General features: G+C 45.8%; 1 protein-coding gene across 7 annotated transcripts in view; it reads right to left on the reverse strand.

The window, feature by feature from the left end:
- Window positions 1-14: 14 nt before the first annotated feature.
- LOC106748647 (protein tramtrack, alpha isoform) overlaps window positions 15-12,500 on the reverse strand; it is a 50,362-nt gene continuing 37,876 nt past the window's right edge. For 5 of the 7 annotated variants that reach the window (XM_014627366.1, XM_014627363.1, XM_014627367.1 and 2 more), the window contains one exon: window positions 5,932-8,456. In XM_014627366.1, the coding sequence (XP_014482852.1) occupies window positions 7,741-8,456 (716 nt within the window). In that variant the 3' untranslated portion in view covers window positions 5,932-7,740. Of the gene's footprint in view, window positions 446-786; window positions 1,063-1,557; window positions 1,833-5,931; window positions 8,457-12,500 lie in introns of those variants that run through there. The other 2 variants (XM_014627368.1, XR_001374775.1) reach the window with 2 other exon arrangements.

Genomic DNA, 12,500 nt, shown 5'->3' on the forward strand with positions numbered 1-12,500 from the left:
CCCCCCCCTCCCGATTATCCGTCATATACCCAAAGGAACCGCTATGCCGTTTCTCTACGTTTCTCGAAAATAAAGATCGATATATATATATATATCCTTTGTATAAGAAAAAAAAGATGGGGGGAGAGAGCGTGTTTCGCCGTGTTTCGGGGCCGCGGAGATGTCGAGCGTCGATTTTCTTTTTTTTCCTTATTTTTCTTTTCGTGCGGATCCCTTCGGGAGATCACGAGGAGGGCCTCGCCCGACGATGATATGGTTGCCTCTCGTGGTCGCCGACGCGGCGGGCTCGGCCTTAGCTATTCATGATCGTCGACCTCCTGGAGTAGCCTCGCCTCGACACCGGCTCGCCCTGCGCCTCGCACTCCCTCTTCACCCGGTCGATTATGTCCGCCACCAGCTTCTCCTCCTTCTCCCTCTGCTGCTCCCAGTCGGGGCCCTTGCCGATCTGAAACAACGCGTTGCTCCGTCAGAGGAGAAGAATCGTGCCAGATCGTCGAGCAGTCTCGATATGGATAATGAAATGATCGATATCGTATATTTAATCAATAACGAACACCTTCTGTAGACGTAAACTTCTCTCACCTTCATCTGACGGTTAATAAAATATTTCTATTTTCCAAGAAGATATTTATGGTGATAATAGCAGGCATGGAAGCAACTCACTTTTTGTCACTTTTCCGTACCGCTTTGTCTACCGGACGCATATCTTAATTTTCACTCCTCGGTGTTAGAATTTCCAATTGTTTTCTGTCTTTCCAGATACACTTCCAGTGAACGTACACTTACGTCGGCGGTCTTCCGAGGTTTCTTGTTGGCGGGCTCCTCGCGGTTCTCGTCGTTCTCGTTGTCGGAGTGCCGGGAGCTCAGGTGTCCGATGTAGCCCTTCCGCGACTTGAAGTACGCGTTGCAGCTGTGGCACTTGAACAGCGGCGCCGGCTGGGCCACCTGGGTGGATACGTGCAGCTTGTACTTGTGCCTGTACCAACGGGTTCGCGACGGTAGCACCTCGCCGCACCACTTGCAGACTACGGAACCGTCGTTTTGAATGAGGTATTCCAGCAGCTTGGAAAATAACGTTTATTGGTGTTTTTTTCTTATCTCCTCTCACTCTCTTTCTCTCTCTCTCTCTCCCGCCTCGCTCGTCTTAAACGGAGCGCGAACGATACAGAGACTCCGAATGGAGTACTATCTGAACCGGAGTGAAGTGATTCGGAAAAATTCGCGTGAGAAAATTCACGCCCAACAACAAAGTGAAAATAACGCCGGAAAATATTTCACGGTATGAATGTTTGAAAAAATTCGGTCGAAGGGTAGAAAAAGAGGCTATTAAGAGCCAAGCACGGGTCGTCTAGCGCTATTAAAAATTATATTAGTAATCGTCGATTGAAATTCAGAGAGCATACCAGCAATCAGCTGAATTCTCAAACTCGATCTGCATCATTCGCTGCGCCGAAATCGGACGGTTCACGATTCAGTCGCAACCTCTAATTACCGATCAAGCCCTCTTCGGGATTAGAAAATCGTGTGGGGGAGAGGGAGGACGAGGAGACAACCAACCTGCTTCCTGACCTCCGGCTCGCTCTCGCCGGACTCCGACTTGGGTAACAAAAGGTCCTCCGTTCTATCCTCCTCGCGATCCGTCAGGAAGTGAACGCCACTGACCACATTCTCGGCCTTGATGAAAGTGCCGCCGGTGTCGTCGGCGCTGAAGGTGTCCTCGGCGACGCCGCGCGTCGCTGAAGAGGACGCCGACGAGGCTGGCGCCGGCGGCGACGGTGACGACGAGCTGCAGATCTCGAAGGTGATGTCGCTCGGCAGGTTCGGCAGCTGATCTGCCGATCGCACATGCAACGAGAAAAAGGTAGACCGCTCGTTAGACCGCGCTGCGTCCCGATTGATTGGCTATCACAGAAAACCGGTAGCATTGACGGGAAGCAACAGGTGGGAGACGTTCGTTCGAGTGAAAATATTTCACTCTACGCTGAGAGAAAAAAATAGTTACTCTCATTAAATTACAGTCATCTACTGTTGTTAGTCACATAGTTGACCGTCAGTTTTATACGCTGAGGGAAGAAACAATTTGTCTCGTCGTGTTCCAGTCACTATAGTTATCATATAATCATCTCCGTCATTCTCGTATACTCATAGAAAAAATAATTTATCTCATCAAGTTACAGTCACTATAGTAATTATAATTATTTCAGTCATTTCCATATACTGAGATAAAACATGGTTCATTTCTCACCAAGTTACAATCACCATAACTATTATAGTCATCTCCAGGATTTTCATGTACCGAGAAAAAAAATGTGGCTCATATCACCAAATTAATCGTCATAGTCATTTCCGACGTCAAACATATTGTTTAGTTGCTCTAACAAATGAGCAATAGTAACAATATGCATGCAAAGTTATCGTCATAGTAACACTCGCTACAAAAATGACCTGCTTGACTATTTCAATATGCAATTATAGTCGCAAATATCAAACACTCGCTTCTCAGAGGTGCTGTCAGATCGATGCTGTGGCTGCTCGGCAAATTCCCGTACGATCGAAAGTCTCGTGATCTCGCTCGAGCAACATCGCCGAGTCAGCCGAATGCCGTATTTCAGGCGCCAATCGTGCAGCCGGTTAATTCAAACGGACTCTCCGTAGACAGACCGGGTCTATCGGACGCCAGTTTTTAGATGTGCCTAATTTTCAACGCTGAGAAAACATATACATACATACATATGTATAAATAAAACATGTACATATGGATTATATTATTCATACTCGCAGTGAAGGATGATAGAAGAAACAGACTCGCGCTAGACTATTGCAATGTATATCACAAAGAGTTACAAAGAAACTACAATTAGATAAAAACAAATAAAAATAATAATAATCATCGTCGGATTATTAGATTGTGTGTGTGTGTGTGTGTGTGTGTGTGTGTGTGTGTGTGTGTGTGTGTGTGTGTGTGTGTATGTGTGTGGTGTATGTGTGTGTGTGTTATGGTCTCCTTGCCACCAGGCACCAGAAATTATATAGATACACCCGTACAAATTACATTAATCGCGGGACAGAGCGATATGTCCAAGATGCGACAACGATGCGTGTGCGAACGTGCAGCTTGCTTCTCCTTTATTGTTCTCCAATACATATGTATATATATGTATATGCGCGGAACAGATACATATATATAGATATTTGTATATACATATAAACGTACAAACGCGCCGCGGAGGGTGCTTTCCGGACGCCCAATATAATATAACGTAATATATATAATATATTTTTTCCATATATATAATATATATATATATATATATAATATAATAGATTTCTTTCTCCTCTTTCTCTCTCATTCGCGCAACGTGCGTGCTCGTGCAGACCTATTCTGAGAACCCGCGCGATCACACTCCCCCCCTCTCCCTATTGCAAACACGATTTTGCCAAATCGGGAAAGCGATTGATTTATTGACGATAAAGTGATACGCCCGGTGATACACTCGAAACTTCCAGAACAGATTGAATGCGAACGCGTGATTATTTTTCTTCCTTCTTACTTTGGTCCGGGAGAAATTTGTACAACGTTCAATCGTGAAGACAAATCGACTGTTTGCCTCTGAACAATTTCAAAAAGGATGGAAGAAGAGGGATGACATAATTATGCACATTCTCTCTTTTCTCTCACTCTCTCTCTCTCTCTCACTCTCACACACACTCGCTCTTTCTCTCTCTATACATATATATATAATATATGTACCATTTAACGCTTAAATAAAATATCTTCATCGTGAATATAATAATAATATAATAATAATAATAATAACCGCATTTTGCTATTTCTCGCTTCGTTTACTGCGTCTCCTTTAAAGCCTAAACGCACCTCGCGCGCTACTAGTATTTGTGTATATATATATATATATATATATTTATATATAAATATATATACTCGCTATTACAGACAAAATTGGAAAATCAAATAATGAACATTAACTTGAACCGTGTCAAAAAAAAAAAATTGCAGATATATATAGTAACGCAGTAAGAATAATTATTATTATTAATAAAAATCATCATATCGTACGAAACTAAACTGTAAATTAAAGAAATAAGTTCGCGACATCTTGGAAAGTGGAGAGGAAACGCGACATTCTTAAACGTAGCATTTTGAAACGTGCTGTTTTTAGGACCTCGCATCGAGATATCAATTAGTCGCTTGATCACTCATGATCTTAATTGGTGAAAATGGCCGAGACCGAAAGTTGCACGATGTTCTTACATCACGAAATTTTCCAGCAGAATATATACCACCGAAAGGTTTCTGAATTATCGGAATAAATTTCTCCATTCGGGAAGAATCGCGATACCGAGAACCTTAACCCTTTACAGTCGAGAAATTCACGAAAGCAAACGGACAGAATGAATCGTTATTTTCCCTGCGTTATAAATTAATTCATTAACATATAATTAATTTTATAGTCGACTTGATCGACGTGCGATTAACTGAACTGATTAACTGACATTTGTAATATTCAAAGTAATTCTTACACCGTCACTCGAACTCCGCGTACAGACAGAGGCTATATTAGAATTGCGACTTTGATATCCCCCGATCTCGAACTCCTGCGGAGGAAGATATCACAAGCACGCGCACGTTCCCTCTCGTATGATATATCTCTTTTTTTGTGTCTCTCTCTCTCGCTCTCTCGTATATATATATTTTGTTAAATAACTCTCTTTCACTGCATTCTCGCATTATCCTCGTATATTCACACTTTCATATTTCATTTTTCGTTCTCTCCTTTCCCTCTCTCACACACATATACACATACGCGCACAAACCATACGCACACATCACACACGTACGAATAAACGTCAATGCGGAAGACCAAAATACTGCTTTCGGTTCTCGGTTCTCCCTCGAAAGCTCTCTCTCTCTCTCTCTCTCTCTCTCTCTCTCTCTCTCTCTTCTTCTTCTTCTATCTCCCCGCTCTGGATCGATTTCGTCTTCGCAGGGAATTAACAAGGACATGCAAGTACGTTCCTCGAGCGCGGGCGGAGGTTACGCTCTCGTACTCAAAGAGTTGATTGATGATGCCATCCTGTATGCTCGCTTTTTATTTCTCCCTCTCTTTCTCACGCAACTCTTTACACACTCTCACACATTCTCTCAACGATGTCGACAACGACCCACCGCTGTCGACATCTCCGTGTTCGTCGGATCTTTACGGACAACTTGTCGCAAACACCCACACCGTTTGATTGGTGTACATACATACATACTTTAGAACGTCTTCTGTTCTACGTGCGCGTGCGCCTGTGCGTTCGCTTAAACATATCTAAAAGTAATAATAATAATAATAATTAGTGCGATAATAATAAGCAATTTTTGCATGCTGGTCCAGAGCTAAAAGTTAATAATCCTTATCGAACAAATGTGATAATAATAATAATAATAATAATAATAATAGTTGTAATAGATATAATAACAGTGTGACAATAAAAATAATGCAGTTTTTAATTAATATAGCAAGTGCGAGAGTAAACGATAATAGCAAGTAACTAGTAATAAATTGATAATAATTAATGCGCCTATGATACACTCATTCGGAAGAGATCAAAAGAAAAAAAAAACAGGAAGAAACTCGGGGGAGGAAGGAGAAGAAACCATCCAGTTTTGCGCTCCGAGGCTGCTTTTCTCTCTTTCTCTCTCCCACTCTCTCCACATCTCTCTTCGCCGTCGTCTCGGACAATCCACGCTGGATTTTTACTTTTTTGCAATAAATATACACAATCCGTCTTCCTCTTGGTGTCTCTCTCTTTTTTTTCTTTTATATTCTTTTCCACTTCGCGTATATAACATATTTAAAATATTAGCTCGGCCTCCTCTCTCTCTCTCTCTCTCTCTCTCTCTGGTTTCTCGATACGTCCCGTGTTCGCTTTCTTGTACCTTCGTCTGCTTCACTTTTGTGCGAAATATCCCTTTGTGTCCGCGCGTGCTAAAGAACAATCGAGTGAAAAAAAAAAAAACAGGAATACGAAAATTCGTAAAGTTAAAGCCGAAAAAATTTAAAGGTGAATAAAAGACAAAGTCGCAGCGAGACAACGAGCTCGGAACGGGTTCGATTCGCGCAGGAGACGGCCGTTCGTGAAAACGTCGGAGAGCCGGAGGCCGGCGTAAGATCGAATTGGAATCGTTTTTACTTCACTCTTCGTCACTCCTCGGCGGAGAGATCTCGTTATAATTCGTCGCGGATTCTTGACTCTCGTGTCCCGAAGACAGCCGCCGCGCTCGCCCCCTCTCCCCCCCCGGGGAGGGGGACAAACGTCATCTCTTCGCAATTCCACGCAGCTCCATGCAAATATCAATGAATACTCGTAATCTGATCTGAGTATATTTTCGTCGAAAGAAGAAGAAAGGCTAGAAGAAGGCTGCTCGGCACCGACGATATCCAGCAAAACGTTCAAGTCGGCGGCTTCTTCGGGGTATGGAAAGCGCGATCTCGCTTCGCGGTGCACGCAGAGAACGAATGCGAATCCGTCGAATTCTTCCGATTTCTTTGTCGCTCTGATCTTGATGATTCAAAGAGCGCTTCGCCCGTCGTCATCCTCGCCTCGGGACTCAGTTGCTCTCTAATTGCCACCCCTCTCCCCCTTTTTATCACTCTCCCAAGGCGCGGATACTCGCGCTGGCATTCGGCCAGTCCGCGTGCACCACGTTGCGGGTCCACGCTCTATTCTCCACCAAGGACAAGCTACACGCTACGACTTGGCGAGCGAGCGAGCGAGCGAGGATCGAGCTCGTTATTGCACAGTTCGAGGGTCATTTAATACTAATGTACAGTGGAAGCGAGGGGGAAGGAGGCCGCGAGAACTCCACCAAGAGACTCGCGTCTCTTCGTGCTCCAGCGTCCATCGCACGTCCTTGCCGCCGCCTCCTCTTCTTCCTCTCGACTCCCCTTCTTGAGCTCTCTCTCTCTCTCTCTCTCTCTCTCTCTCTCTCTCTCTCACTTACACACACACACACTCACTCTCTCCCTCTCTCTTTCTTTCTCTCCTTCACTTCAGGAAGCAACTTCTTCCCGCTTTGAGCGGGAAGGCTCCTCGGCCGTCTTCTCCGAGGAACACAGCGAAAGTCGGAATCATCATCATCATCATCATTATCATCATCGTCATCATCATCATCATAATCATCGCGGGGGTGGGATGGGCTACACGATTGGTCCGTGGCTACTGTCCTCCGGCGTCGGATGACGCCTTACGTAACATGGGAAACGCGATGTTGCCGATAGCGACGGCGGACTGCCGCCAGGAAGTTCCACCAGGGGGGCAGCGATCTCTGCGATTTCGACGAAATATTATTTACACACCGTAAATGTACCGATCGCACCGTACACCAAAATACCTCCCGTCATCTCGTTCACGTGAACTTTAATCTAACGCGTTACGCTAATTTTTACAGAAAGCCGCTTCACCGCGCAATCAATTAACCGATATCAATGAACCGTCTCTACCGATCTCGCGCCAGATTCTGAACCCCCTTCACCCTGTAGATCGCTGCCCGTAATCCATATTCTCGTCTCCGTCCGTCGCTATCGCGAAGACCGCCGCTCAGGAGCGGCTCCCGCGTCTGAGAGCGGTCGCGCCCGTCCTGGACGGCGCGGCGGTCGCTCTGGCGACCGCGATCTTCCTCGCGTTCCTCTGTGCAGCCGGGCCGGTCGACAGCCCACCCCGCCCTCGCGCCGCCCGCTAAGGCGACAGAAAGAAGCCGAACGGCACGACGCAATCCTTCGGCATGAAGCAGTCGTGCACGGTCTTCATGTGGTTCTTCATCTTGTCCGGCCGTGAGAACTCCTTGCTGCAGACCGGACACGGGAACACCTTGCGCTGGTGGCCCTCGTGGTAGAGGAAGGCGTGCCGTTGGAAGCTGTACTTGTTCTTGAAGGTCTTCTGGATGTCGAGCTTCGCGCACTCAGTGCACTGGTAGACGCCCTCGTTGATGGACGCGTAGCGGAAGAGGTTCAACCCGCGAACCGACATCTCCGTAAGCTGTTCGGCCGGGTCCTGCGACTGCGAGGAGGCGCGACGCCGGATGCGCCGCTTCGGCGCCGGCCGGCCGCTCGGCGCCGACATCGACGTGTTGCCGCTCGAGGTGGTGTTGGTCTGCGCCCTGGAGGCCGGCGACGCCGACGAGCTGCGGTTGCTCGCGCCACCGCCGCTCGACGTCGTCGTCGTCGGGATCGCCGTCGACGGGGTCGTCGTCGTCGCCGACGACGTGGTAGCCGGCGTAAGGGCGGACGCTCGCGCCGCCGACGACGACGAGGACGTGGACGAGGAGGTCGGCGACGACGACGTGTCCGTCGCGGCCGGCGAGGAGCCCTGCTGGCCGCTCATACCGCGTGTCTTCTCCTTCCAGGTCTCGCCGCTGCTGCTCCCGTCGCCGCCGCTCTTGCTCGCCGTGAAATCTGCGGAAATATCGCCGTTAGTCACCGGGCTCGTGATTATCGCGCGCGTGCTCGCGGGACGAACGACAAGGCCGAGCGATACTGGGAGATCTTTCAAGTACAGGGTGGTGGCGCACCCGAACTATCTACCGACCAACTTCCGGGGCAGATTCTGCGGGGAGAAATAAGTAAGGGGGTCCTGGCAAACACACGTGTCCGCGAAAGCTGAACTTTTAGTTTCTGAGATGTGGAAGGCGACGAGAGAAAGTGTCGCTGATAAAACTTGTTTTGCTTTCTTCGGTGATAATACCTATCGATTTGGATGATTCTTGACTTTCAACGGGAGAATCGTTTCTTTCAACATCGGTGTATCCGTTACAATTTGTGTCGCGAGTGAAAGTAAAAAATTACTTACGAGGTGTCGATTGTGCACTGATAAAGGAGGCAGGCATTTTGAAGAATTTTTACAACGGTATATGTGTAATCACTTATTCGAAAGACACGATATATTTTATCTAATAAAATAGATTCTTTTAAGCTAAAATTGCGACATCCATATCTCAGAAATCATGCGTTTGAAAACGTATATATTTACTGGGACCTTTTTACTTATTTTTTTCACGTAAAATCTACCCTGTAAATTTGTCAGTGGAGTTCAGACACATCCTGTCCCGTGTATACACGGAGAAAAACAATTTGCTGACGCAGCAAAATCTGTCTTATTGCATGGCAGCAAAACGTCCCAGCAAAATGACTTGTTCTGCTTAATATACGAATTGAGCCGTGGGAAAAAAAAAAAATTAACAAACGAATTAGGAAAACACTATTTCGTTCTGACAGCGAATTAACGCGTCTTAAGGGCAAATCACTCAGCAAGAATATCTTCTATCCTGGCAACAAAACCGTTTTCGTTCTAATTGCGAACAATACGATAATTCACTTATGCCGGCGAAATTATTTTTCTCCGTATGAGAGCGCAGAGACAGTGCGACGGCGATCTTGCGTGGCTCGGGAGACGAGACGTCGTTCCCTTCGTTTGTGGGGTTTCCCTCTGTGGTTTTATATTTAAATAATTCGTGGGAAAATTACACAATTAGGTATGAAGTAAAAGGAGACTCGATAATCGAAATTTAACAAGATACAAAGCGCGCAGAGCGACTATGCGCGACACAGTGACTCTGCACTGCCAATATTGAGATCATTTTTCCGCTCACGTTCGTCGTTCACCTCTCTCTCTCTCTCTCTCTCTGCACTTTCATGTCCAAATGACTGTTACGAAAAACGTGATAAATCAGAATAAGACTCGACGAAGTCGAACTGGAGAGATACAAAAGCGCAGAGGCTACGCGAGCCATGGTGATTTTGCATCTTTGACACGGTGTGTAGGTAGATCCCCCCTCGTTCCAGGCGCTCTCGCATGGTCTCTGCGATTTTATATTTAAACGAAAGAAAAAAAAAGTTGACGCATGCAGAGTGACCTAAATACTTCGCTACTCTTGCTTGTGTGTAAAAGCGAACACATGTATGATCGATCTAAAACTAAAATTAAAACTACGTTCGAATGATATCGACTCAGAATTAAATTATACCGCAGAATAAAGAACGACCGTGCGACACACGTTGCTACGTGTAAAATAACACATAAAATGTGGTAAAAATATCGTCGCTGTGGTTCATACACAGCGACGAATAAAACGGGAGTGCGAAACGATCGGTGTGTGAAAAATAGGCTCAATTCGGACGACGAGTCGACCGGTGTAATGAAATGTGTGTTGTGTGTGTGTGTGTGTATGTGTGTAATAAATCATCACACTAATGTATATCTACGAAATTTGCTATCGAACGAAAAACGGGTAATTTGGCGAAATTAAAACAAGACGGAGAAAATAAAGGAGGAACATACGGCAAGATCCTGCGATACAATGTATAAAAAAGAAAAAAATAAATGCAACGGAAAAGAAACCATATGCACATATACATAATATATATATTTATCGTTTTCTTATTCTCCACAATTTCTTTGCTCCTTCGAGGAGAAAAAGAAAATAAAACAACAATGCGCAACATGCAAAACAAAGATCCGTAAAAAATAATAATAATCGCTGGCCCCCCGTCGCGATTGGCTCCTATCTCTCTTTCTCTCTCTTTCTCTCTCTCTCTTTCGACGATCCTAAGTTCTTCGGGACGAGAAGAGGGATCTCCCGAGGAGGATCCTCGTCCTGGAGAACATCGGGATCGAATCGATGGCTAATCCGAGAGCGAACCGCGACGAAGGGAACTTAACGTCTAAGAAGAATCGTCTCTTCGGCGACTGCGACTTCACCGGCGTGATCCTTCGTTTAGTATGATAAAAAAACCCTCAACCCCCCCTCCCCCCATTACACAAAGTAAGGAATTTTTGACTCGTGGAACTCGATTCGAATTCTCGACGATACATTGCAAACCTTTGACAATGATCCCCTCGACGTTTGCAACATACGAGGAGAAAACCGTAAGGCAATTACGAAATCGGTTGTTCCGCGAGAGAAAAGGTCAATTTTCCGAAGGAAAAGCCGGCAACAGCTCGGCTCGTGATCTCGGCGCCGGCGGCCGACGAGACGAGTGCGCGCTGAAAACGAAACTAAATAAAAGTAATTTTTGGCTAAGAGTAACGGTGTGCTTCGTGACGAGTGCGGGGTCTTCTCTCTACCTTTCTCCCTCTTTCTCGCCCCTCTCTCTCTCTATCGACGTCCGACAAAACGTCGGGGCGTACAAATAAAATATACAAATACGATACAAATCGAGATACAGGCTATCGTGTTGTGGGGTGACACCAATGATGGGTCGTCGCACGCGTGAACACCCGCGAGAGTCTCGCCATGTGAGATGAACGTCGTGACAGTTGCGGCTGCCGTTCGTTTATGGCACTTCGTCGTCGCGTTAGTCGAATGGGAAGCTCTCCCTCGGCGCTTCTTTTTTCACGGACCACGAGATAAAAGTATTAAAATGTTCACCGGAAATTCGTTTTGTCTCGGTAATATTACACACGTCGGTTTGATTAAACGAATCTTAGGCACGACTGACGTATTTTTCTCCGGGCGAAATTGAAGCAATATACAAAACAAAGATACTCGCGGTATCCTGCTAAATGATCGGCAGGCTTAATTTGACGTGAACAACTCGAGTCGTCGAGAGACGATTTCACGAGAAATCTAAATTCAAATTTCACAGTAGACACGAATAAATGTGTTTTCGTAAAGCTCAATAATAACAATTTACGGTACTGGACCGTTTAACAACTTCACGTGCGGATTTTAATCTTTCTCGACGAATTGAAATATTTAAAAAGTCAGAGTCAGATTCAACAGCTCAAAAACTAGAAAAATAGCATATCGTTTTAACTTGCCGCTCCGGGGGCCAAAATCGATCCATTTTACCCGTCCTCTAAATTTAATTTTGCCGACTTTTCAAAATTCTTAAACATACAGGAGAATCTGAACCCCTCTCTCGTAATAATTGTAGTATCTCGCGGTCCGAGAGAACACGATGCACGCTTTTGCTAAAGATCGGCGAGACCGGCGGCTTCACGTGCGCGATCACTATAACGCAACAATAACGTAATAAGGATGGAGCTAAAAGAAAAAAAAGAGAAGAAAAAAAAGTAAAAACAACGATTACTACACTACACACGATCACTACGCAGTGTTAGTGGCATTGGTAGTTACCTTTCTCTCAAGTCGAAACGGGGGATTAGAGACAAAATGCGAAATTGTCAGCACGATCGCGGGACTCGTCGCGACCGTCCGTATCGTACGGACGAGTCGCGGAAAACGTAGTCCGCGCGACGCTTCCCGCCTCTTCTTTCCTCCCCGAAGAATATACTTTGTCGCACTTTTCCGTCGAGCTGTTCGCAATCACGACTAAGAACGCGCATTAAACAAGAAAACAATTTCATACTTTTTTTCCACTCTCACTCTCACTCTCTCTCTCTCTCTCTCTCTATCGTTATCATCACCATATATTAATGCGTTACTTGTACGTTGGGTGTGACCGACTCTGCCGAGATACGCTCGCTTTTCTCTTTTC

The sequence above is a fragment of the Dinoponera quadriceps genome, unplaced genomic scaffold (genome assembly GCF_001313825.1).
Source record: "Dinoponera quadriceps isolate SergipeBrazil2010 unplaced genomic scaffold, ASM131382v1 scaffold2094, whole genome shotgun sequence".
NCBI lineage: Eukaryota > Metazoa > Arthropoda > Insecta > Hymenoptera > Formicidae > Dinoponera > Dinoponera quadriceps.